At 48.0% G+C, this 18,940-nt stretch overlaps 1 protein-coding gene across 1 annotated transcript in view; it reads right to left on the bottom strand.

Moving 5' to 3' along the window:
- DPH6 (diphthamine biosynthesis 6) overlaps window positions 1-18,940 on the bottom strand; it is a 140,291-nt gene that overhangs the window by 36,106 nt on the left and 85,245 nt on the right. The window contains exons 9-12 of the mRNA XM_075329966.1: window positions 17,300-17,429; window positions 16,771-16,887; window positions 7,346-7,475; window positions 1,288-1,462 (exon numbers count right to left, since the gene is read on the bottom strand). Coding sequence (XP_075186081.1) covers window positions 1,288-1,462; window positions 7,346-7,475; window positions 16,771-16,887; window positions 17,300-17,429 — 552 coding nt within the window. The remainder of the gene's footprint in view (window positions 1-1,287; window positions 1,463-7,345; window positions 7,476-16,770; window positions 16,888-17,299; window positions 17,430-18,940) is intronic.

Below are 18,940 nucleotides of genomic sequence, written 5' to 3'. Positions count from 1 at the left end.
ATGCAGGCAGCACCCCGCACCCTTCCTGGGGTGTTGACCACGGTCTACAGAGAGCCTCCGGCACGGTTTCACTCATTTACTTTTGGATTTAATTATTATTCATAGAGAATTGGGAAAACTATACACATCAGAAGATAAATAATGACCCCCCCCAAATAAAGATATTCTTTCCATCTGACATTTTGGGACTCTCCTCTTGTCAGTCTTGGGCAGGTAGTTAACGGTTAATATCAGGACGCTTTATCCATTGCTTCGGGTGTTTGGAATATTACATCTTCTTGTTTCCTTCAAAGAGGTGGGGGGGGGGGGGGGTTAAGAAGGGGACATTATTTCTGCCAAGGTGCCTCCTGTGACCTGCCCGCCGGGGGTCTCCTTCCAGGACACTGGAAATACTGACAAACCCCATCACCCCGCATTAAGCGCCTCACTCTAATACCCCTAATTCCAAGGAGTTGCAAGAGCGTCAGCTAAAGGGCACAATGTCTGACTGACTGATGCTGAAGGGACAGTGTCTACCCAAGGCTGTCACATCCTTCTTGCCATCTATCCAGCCTGGTATTTGTGCAACCGATATGACGTGCTGGTGACGTATTCCACCACTAGGTGGCACTGTGACCCTGCCGCTGCGGACACATGCGATATCCCCCCAGATAAACATGCCTGCTTATCACGTTTGTCATTCCAGCGTCTCACTCTGCACTTACAAGAAAAGCCACCAAACGCACAGATTACATCTACTCTGACACCAACGCCTCTGATCTGTGCATGGAACAACTTACTAAGGGTCGGGGAAAAGTTTTGCAAGTTCTTCAGCGCTGATGCCTTCATTCTGGATCTGTTTTCCCCTAATTATCCATATGTATATACTGTATATACGTAGACCCCCCCCACCGACCGCACTGCACCCACCCCAGCAGCAGAGATCTGCGCCCCGTCTGGGTCAGCTGAGTGACAAGATCTGACATCCAGTGACCTGGATAAAGCGAGACCCTCTCACATCCCTCAATAATAATAATAATCACGCAGGATTTAAATAATCTGAAAAGATGCATTCCGAGTCAAGACTTTCCGATGGCTCCACGTGATTAGCACAAAGTCCCCCGGGGGACGGAGACGTGTCACACTACATTGCACCGCCTCGATCTGCCCTGACCGCTCCGGTCCCCTTCCTCCTGGATGTCAGCCGCTGTCAGGGAGGGAATATTATTAATACCTCTGCACGGACAAGATTAATCAAGGTGCTAAGTGACACTAAGCCAGGGATAATGCGTATACGCCGCTGCTCACCCGCACGGCTTGGCTGTAGGGACCGATGTTCGCAGGGGCCCAGTGGGAAATACTCTGCACATGCATGGCGATCTTCTCTGGGGGGCCGTCGTCCCCGCAAATGACAGGGCTCCGCCAAAAGAGAACATCCATCTTCAAGAGGGTGTCCTGGGGTAGACAGCACTGCACGAAGACCCTGAAAAAGACATAAAATAGCAAAAATCAATAAAAAGACAAAAAAAAAATATATCATCTCTGATGATGAGATCTTAAATAAAAAATAAAATAAATCTTTATTTTTTATATAGCGCTAACATATTCCACAGCACTTTACATACATCAGGAACACTGTCCCTATTGGGCTCACAATCTAGAGTCCCTATCTGTATGTTTTTGGAGTGTGGGAGGAAACCGGAGACCCCGGAGGAAACCCACGCAAACACGGGGAGAACATACAAACTCCTTGCAGATGGTGTCCTTGGTGGGAATCGAACCCAGGACCCCAGCGCTGCAAGGCTGCATAATGCTAACCACTGAGCCACCATGCCACCCTACAAAAAAAAACAAAGAAGCAAAGATATGGGGATCTGTCTGTGGGGTCTAGGGTAGCCGACGAGGCAGAACATACTATGGAGGGGGCACTAGTTGTATTATTTCCTATGCTGTTCGTCCAAATAGTCCAATTTTGGACCCATAATATGGACCGATAGTCCGTACTGGAGTTTTTCGGCGCTCGTTTACTGGCCTGTTTCTGAAGACTGACGAGCGATGATGGCAAAAACCAATTGATAACCCAACCGCTTGGTCCCCATATGCTGAACACGTTATCGGCAGCATATCACCTATTTACACAGAGCCGTTAATAACCTTTTACTTTTTTAGGCCTCCTTCACATGTCCGTGTCTCCGGTACGTGTTTGGTCCGTTTCCTCATGTGCCAGAGACACGGGCACACGTAGACCCATTAAAATCAATGGGTCTGCACTCACGTGCGTGTTTTGCCATGGACCGTGTGCTCTACATGTATACGTGTCCATTTTTCTCCGGCATCACGAGTATCACACGCACCGCACGGATGTGATCCGTGTGACACGCACCGGAAAAAACACACATTTTCTATAATTTCTATACTCACCTTCTCCAGCACTGCAGTCTCTGCCGCTGCTGTCATTTGCTTCCGACCCCCACTAATTATGCTCATTGAATATTCACTCCACTGCGGCCGGAAGCAGCAGCAGCGGGGAGTCTGCAGGACAGGAGACCGAAGATCAGCACCACGGACAGCAACGCCAGGGACAGGTGAGCAGAAAGTTTCCGTTCTCCGTGTGTTATCACGGATAACCCACTTGCGCCATAAACATGGCACACGGAAGGTAATACGCACCTTTGACACGTCCGTGAAAAACGCGCGTGATTTTCACGGACCTGTGAAGGAGGCCTTAGGCAGAAAATGATGATGGCCGGCACTTTTCCGCCAATTAGGGACTACGTGTAAATGAAAATAATTATCTTCACAAGACAACAGAGACCGGGGAGCAGAACTATTCACTCTCCATTGGGTAACGGCCACTTCTTTACATGTGTGTGCAAGCCATACGGTGATGTGTACAATGCCATACAGGGGATAGCGGTGTAAAATCTGCACTGTTAGGTGGCGTGCACAGGGGTTAGATACCTACTGGACTTTCCGGATAGAAGACCTGCTGTGTATGTCAGTAGCCGCACGGCGGACCAGCTACAAACAGCAGATAAAATACAGAGCGGTGCCACACATTAGAAATCCATGTCCCATCGATCTGTGCCAAGGGCTTCACCCTTTGTAATGCAAACGCTCAGGATTTCCATAGTAAAGGGCAAAAGTGCTTTTTGCCAATGTGAATTTTACTGCGCTTTTTCCATTACAGAAGTTTTGTTACATTTGGATGTTCCCTAAAGGGCAGATTCACCATTGCTTTTAAGTTTTACCTCTTGTCTAGTTTTGGGCAGAAAAGGTGCAAGTATTTGCATGATATATTTGGCTCTGTTTGATCCATTATCATTTTTGGCTGCTTTTTTTGTATAGAAAATAAAAAACTAAAATACTGTCGCCTACATTAAGAAAGCGCCCTATTTAACTCATATTCAACTGCCCCTTTAACAGGAATCAGGTTTTTGATACCTGATCTAAAAGCAGCATAATGTAGGCAAAGAGATTCTGAATCCAACGATGTATCACTTAGATTACTGGCTGCAGCCATTATGATACAATCAGAATTTTTAGATTTAGTGTCAATCACTTGGACTTCTCTCCACGTGAGTTCCTAGTCCTGTAATGATAAGCGTCCTGCTGCTTAAACAAACATAGCAAATAAACAAAAGATCGGAATGTGACAAAACAGGCATGCCTGAAATATCTGTATTAATCCTTGCAACATGCTAGCTTCAGCATACATAGCAAACACCTGGTAACAGATTCCCTTTAGGCTATGTGCGTACAGTGCTTTTTTCGTGGCGTTTTTGCACGTATTTCGGGTGCGTTTTTGGGCTCAAAACTGCATGACTTTGCTTCCCTAGCAAAGTCTATGAGTTTTCATTTTTGCTGTCCGCACACAACTTTTTTTTTTAAGCTGTGTTTTTGAGCTAAAAAAAATGGACATGTCAATTCTTTCCTGGGAAAAGACTGAACGCACAAAAGCGCATAAAAACACACGCAGCCAAAAACGCACCAAAACACGGTAAAAATGCACGCATTTTTTTTGTGCAATTTATGCCACGGGTGCGCTTTTATGCGTTTTTAGCGGCCAAAAACGCAAAAAGACGCAGCATGCGCACATAGCCTTAAAGAGGAACCGTGGGTTTAATCTTTACTTCATTGATTAATAGTACACTCGAAAATAATCAACTTGCAATAATTTGTTATATATCTCAGACAAATCTGCTTCTTACAATGGAGATCAAAATTAGAGAACAACACATTATTTCCTTAATGTCGCGGTCATTGCGTCGTCCTATGTGATTATATCCTAACATGAGGAAACTCGCAGTATTGTAAGCTTATTTCATAAATTCAATTTATTGTAAAGCACATGATAAAAATGTAAATGAGATCAATGAAAAAGAACACTGATCACAATTAGAGAACACTCTCAGATCCCTGCAAGTTATCGGTGTTAATCTGGCACCTGGAGCTAATATCCTTAATTATCTGACAAACCCTATGTAACCGGCAGCCTAAGGCCGGTTTCACACATCCGGCTTTTTGCCGTTTTGCCGGATGCGGCGCTCTCCCGTACAGTTAATACAGTACAATGACAGCGCTGTAACTTCCGGGTCACATGCGCCGGTCACATGACAGCATGTGACCGGCGCTGTTGCGCTGTCATTGTACTGTATTAACTGTACGGGAGAGCGCCGCATCAGGCAAAACGGAAAAAAGTCGGATGTGTGAAACCGGCCGGAGGCTATGTGCCCACGGGAGCTTGCATCTGCGGATTTTGCCGCGGAAAACCTGCAGATTTTTATGGATTTTCCAGATAAATCCGCAGGTTTTAGCATGTACAGTCACTCCCCATGTTATCCTATAGGACATGGGGAGTGCTGTGTCCACGCTGCGGAAAGTGCGGCTGCCGACCATGCTGCGGATGTAGGCATCCGCATGTATAACTGCATGTCAATCATTCATGCGGAATTACCTGCGGATGTCCCGCCCTCCGCTATGGAGATAAGAGGCCGGGACGTCCGCAGGTAAGCCGCATGAATGTTCGCATGTTTCCCGTAGCTATTCCGCTGTAATCTAGCAGCTAAAAATAGCTGCGGACGCCGGCGAGCAGCTGCGGGAAACATGCGCTCGTACCTGCGGATACATCCGCAGGTACGAGCACCCGTGGGCACATAGCCTAACTTTCCAGTTTGCACTGACTTTGCAAAACTGATGTGCCATTCCAAAGTGACTGAAACCCTCCGGCAGCAGGTTATACAGATGAAGACTAAAGGGGTGACCCTATCAGCCATAGCAAAAAAAGTTGATTGTTCCAAGTCTGTGATTTTGAGAATATTGCATCTTTACAACATCACAAACTCTTTCAAGTCAACCAAAAAGGCTGGTCGTCCTTGCAAGAGAGGACAGGAAAATGTGGAGATTCTCCATGGGTAATAGTTTCAACACTGCAGGTGGAATTGCTCGCCAGTTCAGCACTGAGCAGGGTAAGGATCTGTCTCGTCATACAGTGTCACGACGTTTAAGAGCATTTGGACTGAAAGCCCACTCTGCAGTAACAAGCCTCTCATTAGCAGAAATAATCAAAAGAAGCATGTTGTGTGGACAGAGAAGTGGTACCTAGTTCATTTATTTTTTATACTTTAAAATTTTTATTAAAAGGTGTCAATTTTCATACAGGAAGTAAAAAGTAAAAAAAAAATTACAATTCTTGAGACACATGTCCCAAAAAAAAATAGGTACAATGAATAAGGTTGACGTACCTACTGATAACATTCCACACCATAACGCCTACCCCGCAAACAGGAGTTACCTCAAGCTGTAGGGTGAAGCCGCTGCGACTTGAGGGACATTGTACTAATGGTTATAAATTCCAATGAGTGCCAAGATGTAACAATAAACTAGACGATGACTAGACAAGGGGGGGGGTGTTAAGGAGGGAAAGGAAATGTGGCGTAGAGGAGGGAATAGAGGAATCCAAACAGTTTCCCTAGGGCCCACAGGCCTGAGTCTTACAGGTCCTCACGTCCCGCAAAGTAGTCCCATGGTGACCACACCACCTGGAAGCGTTCCATTGAGTCATTCAGTAGTGCCGTAAGGTGTTCCATGCGTCTAACATCCAATCTATACCTAGTTCATTTTAGTGATGAAAGCAAGTTTAATTTATTTGGGTCTGATGGGAAACATTATGTTTGTTGACAAACTGGGGAAAGACTGAACCCAAAGTGTGTTAAGAAGTCAGTGACCGGTGGTGGAGGAAGTGTCATGGTTTGGGGAATGTTTTCTGCAGCAGGAGTTTGACCTCTCATACGGCTAAATGGCAGAGTGAATACAAGTGTGGATCAGAACCTTCTTCACCAACACCTGGTTCCTTACTTGTGTTCATCACTCAATCAGCCAGCAATTTTCATGCAGGACAATGCCCCCTGTCACACAGCAAAACAGGTAAAGCACTTCCTTGAAACAGAAAACACTGAAACAATAAAATGGCCACAGCCCAGAATCCTGACCTAAACCCAATAGAAAACCTCTGGAAAATCCTTGGTGACAAAGTTATGGCCAAGGAACCAACAACAGTCAAAGAACTGTAGAAGAGACTGGAAGAAAAGTGGAACAAAATCACACCAGAGCAGTGTGAGAGATTAATGGTGTCCTGTGGCCGCAGATGTGCTGAAGTCATTCATAGCAAAGGCCTGTACACGTCCTACTGATTGTGACTGTTGTTATCTGCAGAAAATTTACTTTATTTGATAATCTTTCTCTGTGCTACAGTCATTGCTGTTCTCTAATTATGATCATCACGTTTTGGGCAAAATAAAGGTTTTAGGTTGATAAACTTTGTATCTTTTGTAAAACCCTGTTCCAGTAGCATGGTGCACCCCTTACACAAAAAACCCCTTTAAATGTTCATCAATGTAGATTACATGATTTCTGAAAAAGCAACTGATCACACATTGTTCTCTAATTTTGATCTCCAGTGTATATTCACAATTCATAAATAAAATCAGTAAACTGTAAATAGTGAAGACAGAAGCCAAATATTACTGATATAGGAGGTGACAGTTGGAGCTTTTAACATTCTATGCAGAGGGTTTCTTACTTTCATGTGTACCAATGATTTATGGAAAACCAATTAAAATGATGGTTACTGTTTAACGGACCTGCCTGTGTCCCAGCGTCAGCGTGATTACACAGCGTGCGGTTATGTTGGGCATGCTAAGTGAAGTTTTGGCAATAGATCTGCACTCAGGAGATGTCGTCGCCTGCACAGTTGCAGACAAATGTAGACGTCACTCACTTATAGCTGCATCCAGTGAAGTACGAGCTAAAGCAGCTGTAGCTAAACTGGCATCTGACGGCTGAAAGGTAAAGACTGGTGAGTTACCGAGCAGGGGGAGCCGCCGGGAAGAGCGCTGCATATTCATTATTGATAGAAGAAAAGTCATCCATGCTTCGGACGTAGACGTGCACCAGCACAGCGTCACTCGCCTGAAGACCCATCTCACGTGCCTGCGCTGCAACAAGAGCAAATGTACATTTAGTCCACAGTCCTCAGTGATCGGCACCTACTGCCGGCTTTACATGTGCCACCCTATACAGTATCCTCTCTCTGTGTCTCCCTGCATACCTCCCTATACAGTATCCTCTCTCTGTGTCTCCCTGCATACCTCCCTATACAGTATCCTCTCTGTGTGTCTCCCTGCATACCTCCCTATACAGTATCCTCTCTCTGTGTCTCCCTGCATACCTCCCTATACAATATCCTCTCTCTGTGTCTCCCTGCATACCTCCCTATACAGTATCCTCTCTCTGTCTCCCTGCATACCTCCCTATACAGTCTCCTCTCTCTGTGTCTCCCTGCATACCTCCCTATACAGTCTCCTCTCTCTGTGTCTCCCTGCATACCTCCCTATACAGTAACCTCTCTCTGTGTCTCCCTGCATACCTCCCTATACAGTATCCTCTCTCTGTGTCTCCCTGCATACCTCCCTATACAGTATCCTCTCTCTGTGTCTCCCTGCATACCTCCCTATACAGTATCCTCTCTGTGTCTCCCTGCATTCCTCCCTATACAGTATCCTCTCTGTGTCTCCCTGCATTCCTCCCTATACAGTATCCTCTCTGTGTCTCCCTGCATTCCTCCCTATACAGTATCCTCTCTGTGTCTCCCTGCATACCTCCCTATACAATATCCTCTCTCTGTGTCTCCCTGCATACCTCCCTATACAATATCCTCTCTCTGTGTCTCCCTGCATACCTCCCTATACAGTATCCTCTCTCTGTGTCTCCCTGCATTCCTCCCTATACAGTATCCTCTCTGTGTCTCCCTGCATACCTCCCTATACAATATCCTCTCTCTGTGTCTCCCTGCATACCTCCCTATACAATATCCTCTCTCTGTGTCTCCCTGCATACCTCCCTATACAGTATCCTCTCTGTGTCTCCCTGCATTCCTCCCTATACAGTATCCTCTCTCTGTGTCTCCCTGCATACCTCCCTATACAGTATCCTCTCTCTGTGTCTCCCTGCATACCTCCCTATACAATATCCTCTCTCTGTGTCTCCCTGCATACCTCCCTATACAGTATCCTCTCTGTGTCTCCCTGCATACCTCCCTATACAGTATCCTCTCTGTGTCTCCCTGCATTCCTCCCTATACAGTATCCTCTCTCTGTGTCTCCCTGCATACCTCCCTATACAATATCCTCTCTCTGTGTCTCCCTGCATACCTCCCTATACAGTAACCTCTCTCTGTGTCTCCCTGCATACCTCCCTATACAGTATCCTCTCTCTGTCTCCCTGCATACCTCCCTATACAGTATCCTCTCTCTGTGTCTCCCTGCATACCTCCCTATACAGTACCCTCTCTCTGTGTCTCCCTGCATACCTCCCTATACAGTACCCTCTCTCTGTGTCTCCCTGCATATCTCCCTATACAGTATCCTCTCTCTGTGTCTCCCTGCATATCTCCCTATACAGTATCCTCTCTCTGTGTCTCCCTGCATACCTCCCTATACAGTACCCTCTCTCTGTGTCTCCCTGCATATCTCCCTATACAGTATCCTCTCTCTGTGTCTCCCTGCATATCTCCCTATACAGTACCCTCTCTCTGTGTCTCCCTGCATACCTCCCTATACAGTATCCTCTCTCTGTGTCTCCCTGCATATCTCCCTATACAGTATCCTCTCTCTGTGTCTCCCTGCATACCTCCGTATACAGTATCCTCTCTCTCTGTGTCTCCCTGCATACCTCCCTATACAGTATCCTCTCTCTGTGTCTCCCTGCATATCTCCCTATACAGTATTCTCTCTCTGTGTCTCCCTGCATACCTCCCTATACAGTATTCTCTCTCTGTGTCTCCCTGCATACCTCCCTATACAGTATCCTCTCTCTGTGTCTCCCTGCATACCTCCCTATACAGTATCCTCTCTCCCTGTGTCTCCCTGCATACCTCCCTATACAGTATCCTCTCTCTGTGTCTCCCTGCATACCTCCCTATACAGTATCCTCTCTCTGTGTCTCCCTGCATACCTCCCTATACAGTATCCTCTCTCTGTGTCTCCCTGCATATCTCCCTATACAGTATCCTCTCTCTGTGTCTCCCTGCATACCTCCCTATACAGTATCCTCTCTCTGTGTCTCCCTGCATATCTCCCTATACAGTATCCTCTCTCTGTGTCTCCCTGCATACCTCCCTATACAATATCCTCTCTCTGTGTCTCCCTGCATACCTCCCTATACAGTATCCTCTCTCTGTGTCTCCCTGCATACCTCCCTATACAGTATCCTCTCTCTGTGTCTCCCTGCATACCTCCCTATACAGTATCCTCTCTCTGTGTCTCCCTGCATACCTCCCTATACAGTATCCTCTCTCTGTGTCTCCCTGCATACCTCCCTATACAGTATCCTCTCTCTGTGTCTCCCTGCATACCTCCCTATACAGTATCCTCTCTCTGTGTCTCCCTGCATACCTCCCTATACAGTATCCTCTCTCTGTCTCCCTGCATACCTCCCTATACAGTATCCTCTCTCTGTGTCTCCCTGCATACCTCCCTATACAGTAACCTCTCACTGTCTCCCTGTATACCTCCCTATACTGTATCCTCTCTCTGTATCTCCCTGCATACCTCCCTATACAGTATCCTCTCTCTGTGTCTCCCTGCATACCTCCCTATACAGTATCCTCTCTCTGTGTCTCCCTGCATACCTCCCTATACAGTATCCTCTCTCTGTGTCTCCCTGCATACCTCCCTATACAGTAACCTCTCACTGTGTCTCCCTGCATACCTCCCTATACAGTATCCTCTCTCTGTGTCTCCCTGCATACCTCCCTATACAGTATCCTCTCTCTGTGTCTCCCTGCATACCTCCCTATACAGTATCCTCTCTCTGTGTCTACCTGCATACCTCCCTATACAGTATCCTCTCTCTGTGTCTCCCTGCATACCTCCCTATACAGTATCCTCTCTCTGTCTCCCTGCATACCTCCCTATACAGTATCCTCTCTCTGTGTCTACCTGCATACCTCCCTATACAGTATCCTCTCTCTGTGTCTCCCTGCATACCTCCCTATACAGTATCCTCTCTCTGTGTCTCCCTGCATACCTCCCTATACAGTATCCTCTCTGTGTCTCCCTGCATACCTCCCTATACAGTATCCTCTCTCTGTGTCTCCCTGCATACCTCCCTATACAGTATCCTCTCTGTGTCTCCCTGCATACCTCCCTATACAGTATCCTCTCTCTGTGTCTCCCTGCATACCTCCCTATACAGTATCCTCTCTCTGTGTCTCCCTGCATACCTCCCTATACAGTATCCTCTCTCTGTGTCTCCCTGCATACCCCCTATACAGTATCCTCTCTGTGTCTCCCTGCATATCTCCCTATACAGTATCCTCTCTGTGTCTCCCTGCATTCCTCCCTATACAGTATCCTCTCTCTCTGTGTCTCCCTGCATACCTCCCTATACAGTATCCTCTCTCTGTGTCTCCCTGCATACCTCCCTATACAGTATCCTCTCTCTGTGTCTCCCTGCATACCTCCCTATACAGTATCCTCTCTCTCTGTGTCTCCCTGCATACCTCCCTATACAGTATCCTCTCTCTGTGTCTCCCTGCATACCTCCCTATACAGTATCCTCTCTCTGTGTCTCCCTGCATACCTCCCTATACAGTATCCTCTCTCTGTGTCTCCCTGCATACCTCCCTATACAGTATCCTCTCTGTGTCTCCCTGCATACCTCCCTATACAGTAACCTCTCTCTGTGTCTCCCTGCATACCCCCTATACAGTATCCTCTCTCTGTGTCTCCCTGCATACCTCCCTATACAGTATCCTCTCTCTGTGTCTCCCTGCATACCTCCCTATACAGTATCCTCTCTCTGTGTCTCCCTGCAAACCTTCCTATACAGTATCCTCTCTCTGTGTCTCCCTGCATACCTCCCTATACAGTATCCTCTCTGTGTCTCCCTGCATACCTCCCTATACAGTATCCTCTCTCTGTGTCTCCCTGCATACCTCCCTATACAGTATCCTCTCTCTCTGTGTCTCCCTGCATACCTCCCTATACAGTATCCTCTCTCTGTGTCTCCCTGCATACCTCCCTATACAGTATCCTCTCTCTGTGTTTCCCTGCATGTCCCCTATACAGTATCCTCTCTCTGTGTCTCCCTGCATACCTCCCTATACAGTATCCTCTCTCTCTGTGTCTCCCTGCATACCTCCCTATACAGTATCCTCTCTCTGTGTTTCCCTGCATGTCCCCTATACAGTATCCTCTCTCTGTGTCTCCCTGCATGCCACCCTATACGGTTATCTCGCAGCACAACATACCTCCAACAGCACTAATCTTCACAGCGCAGCACAACATTCCTCCCCAACAGCACCAATCACCACAGCGCAGCACAACATTCCTCCCCAACAGCACCAATCACCACAGCGCAGCACAACATTCCTCCCCAACAGCACCAATCACCACAGCGCAGCACAACATTCCTCCCCAACAGCACCAATCACACAGCGCAGCACAACATTCCTCCCCAACAGCACCAATCACCACAGTGCAGCACAACATTCCTCCCCAACAGCACCAATCACACAGCGCAGCACAACATTCCTCCCCAAAAGCACCAATCACACAGCACGGCACAACATTCATCTCCAACAGCACCAATCACCACAGCGCAGCACAACATTCCTCCCCAACAGCACCAATCACACAGCGCAGCACAACATTCCTCCCCAACAGCACCAATCACCACAGTGCAGCACAACATTCCTCCCCAACAGCACCAATCACACAGCGCAGCACAACATTCCTCCCCAACAGCACCAATCACACAGCGCAGCACAACATTCCTCTCCAACAGCACCAATCACCAGAGCGCAGTACAACATTCCTCCGCAAAAGCACCAATCACCAGAGTGCAGCACAACATTCCTCCCCAACTGCACCAAACACTACAGCACAGCAGAACATACCTCCTCAGCAGCACAAAATACCACAGAGCAGCACAAAATACCACAGAGCAGTACAACAAACCTCCCCAGCAGTAGCAAATACCACAGCGCAGCACAACATACCTCCCAGCAGCACTAAACACCACAGCGTAGCACGAAATACCACTGCGCCCCACAACATACATCCCCAACTGCACCAAACACTACAGGGCAGCACAACATACCTCCCCAGCAGCACCAAACACCACAGCGCAGCACAACATACCCCCCCAGCAGCACCAAACACCACAGCGCAGCACAACATACCTCCCCAACTGCACCAAAGACTACAGGGCAGCACAACATACCTCCCCAGCAGCACCAAACACCACAGCGCAGCACAACATACCCCCCCAACAGCACCAAACACCACAGCGCAGCACAACATACCCCCCCAGCAGCACCAAACACCACAGCGCAGCACAACATACCTCCCCAACTGCACCAAACACTACAGCGCAGCACCACATGTGTACACCTGATACGGTTTGGGCAGCACCATGGCACTTTTGTACGCCTCATCCATAGCGCTCTCCAGGTATACCAAATCACTCTTAAATGGCCTCCTCACATGATTTGAAAAGGAACATACTCATGTACCTGACCTATGCGACATTTATGGTACATTTTGTGTATATCAAAATAGAACTACCCCTTTAATGGGCAGTGTATGGAGGCAGGTATTTTGGCAGTTCTTTGTGCTAAAACTTTCAATAAAAGGGCTACTTAAAGCAGCTACAATGTACAAAACAGCAAACGTTGCCATAGAGACCTTACACCTGTCGCCCGATGGTGTACCCTAGTCTGTAGGAATGTGGGGGGTATGCTGTCGTGGACTTTAAAAGTTTGTGTTCCCTCATCTTTAGACCGGATGTAAAGTTTGGTGTTTGTACTGAACACAGACCCTCATATTTCAATGGGTCCGATCATCCCGAGTCAGGACATGGCGGGGTGTGTATGAGGCTGTGTGCTGCCCCCTAAATCCCCAGGGAAGGGAATCAGCAGTACCCGGGTGTGTGAGCAGGAAGCTTCTCCTGATGCCGGCACTGCTCACGGCCTCACCAGCTGCCGAGCTGTGCCGTGCCCCATAGTGGCTGTCACCAAGGGAATAACACAGCGTGACACCCACGGACAGCCACTTACAAATAATGTCCCTCACCCCACGGGAGTCGGCCTGTCTATGGATTACAAGGTGCACCACAGGGTAAAACTACGGTCCTGGCCCTGGTGGTAACCGATCACCCATGGGCTTCTGAACCTGAACACATTCACCAGCTGAAATGGCCTGGTCCATATTGAAGCAGAAATTCACATTGCACACATGTATCCGGAGTGGAGTGGCTTCTCTTATGACTGCCCCTTTAGCCATGTGTGTCAGGACCGCACAGTGTGAGTACAGTGGCCCTCGGCTGCTGTACCACCTGTAGCTGCACACGGAGGATTCACGCTCACAAAATCACAAACAAGATAATAAAAGCTGATCTGTATTAGTAACTGAACAAGAACGTAGTCCTGAAGAAGGAGAACAATAACGGCCTGGCTCAGAAGTTACCTCACAGCGTGACTCACAGCCATTACAGAGGTGCTGACAATGAAAGCCCTACAGCCGCCAGTGAGGACACGTCAGTCACAGGTCACCGTGTCACACCTAGGCAGGCACTGTATAGAGCAAGAGCAGAAAGCGTAATCCCCGGAGAGGGCAGCGTGCAGTCATTGTGTTCATCTTCTCACAGCCGGCACACCCGGATTACCAGATAGCTATTACTTCTCAGCTACTGTCCCTGCAGCCCGCCACAGACATGTGAGGGACAGCACCATTGCCCCCCGCTGTATATCCCTCAGCTCCATTTCCCCCTGCTGTATATCCCTCAGCTCCATTTCCCCCTGGTGTATATCCTTCAGCTCCATTTACCCCTGCTGTATATCCCTCAGCTCCATTTCCCCCTGGTGTATATCCTTCAGCTCCATTTACCCCTGCTGTATATCCTTCAGCTCCATTTCCCCCGGGTGTATATCCTTCAGCTCCATTTTCCCCTGCTGTATATCCTTCAGCTCCATTTCCCCCTGGTGTATATCCTTCAGCTCCATTTACCCCTGCTGTATATCCCTCAGCTCCATTTCCCCCTGGTGTATATCCTTCAGCTCCATTTACCCCTGCTGTATATCCTTCAGCTCCATTTCCCCCGGGTGTATATCCTTCAGCTCCATTTTCCCCTGCTGTATATCCTTCAGCTCCATTTCCCCCTGCTGTATATCCTTCAGCTCCATTTCCCCCTGCTGTATATCCTTCAGCTCCATTTCCCCCTGCTGTATATCCTTCAGCTCCATTTCCCCCGGGTGTTTATCCTTCAGCTCCATTTCCCCCGCTGCATATCCTTCAGCTCCATTGCCCCCCCGGTGTATACCCTCCAGCTCTGTTGCCACAAAGTGTATATCCTTCAGCCCTGTGGCCCCAATAAATATCCTCCAGCCCTGTTGCATATTCTTAAGCCCCATTGTCTCCCCCCATGTATATCCTCCATCCCCATTGCCCCCAATGTATATCCTCCAGCCTCGTTGACCCCCGGGTGTATGTCCCCCAGCCCTGTTGCCCCTCCTGTATATTCTCAAGCCCATTGCACCCCCACCCCCCCGATGTATATTCTCCAGCCCTGCTGCTCCTCAGTATATATCCTCCAGCCTCATTACCCCAGGGTGTATATCCTCCAGCTCTGTCGCTCCCCCCTGTGGATATCCTCCAGCCCTGTTGTTCCCTTGTGTATATCCTCCAGCCCTGTTGTTCCCTTGTGTATATCCTCCAGCCCCATTGACTCCCAGTGAATATCCTCCAGCCCAGTTGTCCCCTGGTGTATATCCTCCAGCCCCGTTGCCTCCCTCCATGTATATCCTCCAGCTCTGTAGCCCCCAGGTGTATATCCTCAAGCCCCGTTGCACACCGCTGTACATCCTCCAGCCCCGTTGTCCCCAGTGTTTATTCTCCAGCCCCGTTGCACCCCTTTCTATATCCTCCAGCCCTGTTGTTCCCTGGTGTATATCCTCTAGCCTCTCTGCCCTGGAGTGTATATCCTCCAGCTCTATTGCTCCCTCCGGTGTATATCCTCCAGCCCCATTGCCCCTGATATATATCCTCAAGTCCCGTTGCACACCGGGTGTATATCCTCCAGTCTCGTTGCTCACTGGTGTACATCCCTCAGCCCAGTTTTTCCCCCATCTTTATTCTTCTGCTCTATGCACCCCTTTCTATATCCTCCAGCTCTGTTGTCCCTTGTATATATCATCCACCCTCATTGCCCTCCGGTGTATATCCTCCAGGCCCACTCCATGCCGTCTGCCTTTACTAACCTGTGACAGAAAGGCTGGTGGTGCAGAGCTCACTGATACCAGCGCGGACCAGGAATAGGAGCCATTGGTTTAACCATCCTGTTCATTAAAATGTTCCCCTTCTCAATATTCCCGCGTGCCCTGTCAGTCATATCATGTAAAGTACTGCAGCAATTCAGTCACAAAGTGGACACCCCGTAAAGTTACAGAGCAGGGTCCGCGAGTGCGGAGGAGCAGAGGGCAGAAAAGTCATCAACACTCTGCTGACTCCATAACTGCAGAGTCCAGACCTCCTCTGGTAACATTAGCACAAACACTGCACCTGCCAGGAGCCTCATGGCTGTACATCACTAAGCACAATGCCAAGAGTTGGATGGAGCGGTGTAAAGCTGCCACCACTGGACTCTGGAGGAGACGTCCTATGCAGTGACGGATCACACTACTCTATCTGGTGCCTGATGGAGGAGTCTGGTTTTGGCGATTCCAGGAGAACGTTACCCCCTGACTACATTGTGCCCGCTGTAAGGCTTGGTGGAGGCGGGATAATGCTATCGGTTTGTGCCTCGGGGGTCAGCCTCGGCCTCTTAATTCCAGTAAAGGGAAATCTTACTTCTTCAGCATACCATGACTTTTTGGGCAATTGTAGCTTCCAACATTGTGGGAACAGTTTGGAGAAGGCTCTTCTTCGTTCCCAATGCACAAGGTCCATAAAGGTATGGTTGGGAGAGTATGGTGTGGTAGAACATAACTGGCTGCACAGAGCCCGAACCTCAAACCCATCAAACACCGACGTATGAAGTCACAAATGCTCGTCTGGATGAACGGACACAATTCCCACAGAAAACCTCACAGAAGAGCGGAAGCCGTTCTAGCTAGAAAGGTCGAGACAAACTCCAGAAAGTCTGAAACAAATACTCATCATGGGAAAGTAGCCAAGAAGAATTGCTGTAAGTGAATAGCCGCTCGCCATCTTTACACCTCTACACACTTACCTAGTAAAGAGGAGAGCGCAGTGAGGGCGGCCTCATGGGCGGTGCTCCCCCCGCCGGTTATCTCACTTATCCACCGGAATCCCCCCAGGAACTGGGACGACTGCCGGACTACAGCATCTACAAAGAAGCAGACAAGACGGTGCCGAGTGTGAGCAGTCAGCAGTGCCGGGAGCATGGAGGCCCGCCACCAACACTGCCTCCAACACTCCGGAATCATCCTACGAACGGGCGGCCTGCACACATCACACCAACCAACCATTGTTTATTATTACATTGGGTCCACAATCCAAGCAAATCAATATTATTATCACCCCCGGAAACAGGCTATCCTTGTACTTGTGGTGTGACGGTATGTCATACAACATGATGTTTTCGTATTAGTAGGCCATCTGCAGGACCGGGAGGGCGAAAGAAGGAAAATCATTTCAATGAATGTGGCCTTTATTTATTAGCGCCACTAACTCATTCTTTACATGTGGCCAGACCCTTTGCACCATGTAAGACTTGTCAGAGGGAATTGTGTATCTACCTGAAGGCCATGTCTGGGGACAGAAACTCGGGGGTTGTGTTTCCAACTCTCCGTGAACTCCTGGCTCATCAGGCACAAGATGTTGGGTATCACAGGAACACGCAGGTACTACAAGTTCGAGGCGTCCAACCTGCAAAAAGAAAATCATTCATCATATATACACTTCTATAGATCCAGTGTATAAAGTGTCCTTACGCCAATATGTGTTGGCAGGAACTGCTCTAAAAGATGAGGTGTCCTCCAAAAACAAGGTAAAACTGTTTGGTTCACGAACCAGTAACTGATCCACATGCTCTGTAACTTACTGTAACATTATATGTGGGTGTCCACCCATATCCTGTCTACCGCCATTAACTTGATAATGGCGGCAGCTATAGGCATAGAAGTGGTGTCTAGGTATAGTAAAATAGCCATGCGCTACGCAATGAAACCACCTATAGCGCCACCTGGTGGAAAACAACGGAGTTAGCATTTTTATCTCGAAAACGGAACGAGATAGAGAAAAAAAGTAAATTACAAAGTTGTAGGGCATCATCAATTCAATACAAATCAACACCTTGCACACAGAAATGCTATGATTAGAACGTGTAAAACTCACAAGGCTGCGGACGTGAAGCGATACCTCATGGAGACCTTCCTATAAGTCATTGGGTATGGTGGCTGTGTGGAGTGGCCTCCACGATCACCTGACCTGACCCCATTGGACTTCTTTCTGTGAGGTCACATCAAACAGCAGGTGTATGCGACCCCTCCACCAACATTGCAGGACCTACGACGACGTATCACAGATGCTTGTGCAAACGTGTCACCTACCATATTGCACAACGTGCAGCAAGATACAGTATGCTGTGCAGAGGCCTGATGTGCATTGCAGCTGACGGGGGCCACTTTGCGCATCAAAGTTAAATGAGCACTATATGCGTGACCAGCATTCAATGTTTTGGGGGGTCATGGGTTTCATATCATAGCATTTCTGTATGCAAGGTGTTGATTCGTATTGAATTGATGATGCCCTACAATTTTGTAATTCACTTTTTTTCTCTATCTCGTTCTGTTTTCGAGATAAAAATGGTAACTCCGTTGTTTTCCACCAGGTGGCGCTATAGGTGGTTTCATTGCATAGCGCATGGCTACTTTACTATACCTAGACACCACTTCTATGCCTATAGCTGCCACCGTTCTCAAGTTAATGGCGGTGGACAGGATATGGATGGACACACTCTATACTTAGATGGTTGTTCTACATCAGCATTCTGCCAGGACTAAAGGTACTGGAACTTCCTTTTCTCTCATATCCCAGCTTGCCTGCTGTATACTGAAGATCTGCCTTTATGTTGTACTTGTATGCTTGTTGCCAGACAGAAGAGCAGAGAGAGACAAAGCCCTGAACTCCTGGAATCCGTCTGACCCCTAGTGGCCATACTTTCGAGTGATTTGTATACATTTTCTCAATAACGTGATTTTGCAGATTGCAAATTTTTCACATTATCAAAGAGATCAAGTTGTCTGAAAGTGCAATGACCACTTAGGTTTTCTGCATGTTTTGGGAGGGGGTTTCTACACCTCAAAGTGAAAAGTAATACAAGGTTAGATTATCATGGGAAGTCTTGTCACAAAAGATTACTTTGACTTAATTTCTTG

The sequence above is a fragment of the Anomaloglossus baeobatrachus genome, chromosome 12 (assembly GCF_048569485.1).
Source record: "Anomaloglossus baeobatrachus isolate aAnoBae1 chromosome 12, aAnoBae1.hap1, whole genome shotgun sequence".
Lineage (NCBI taxonomy): Eukaryota > Metazoa > Chordata > Amphibia > Anura > Aromobatidae > Anomaloglossus > Anomaloglossus baeobatrachus.
Note: the sequence above shows the minus strand (reverse complement) of the source record. Positions and strands in the feature narration are given on the sequence as shown.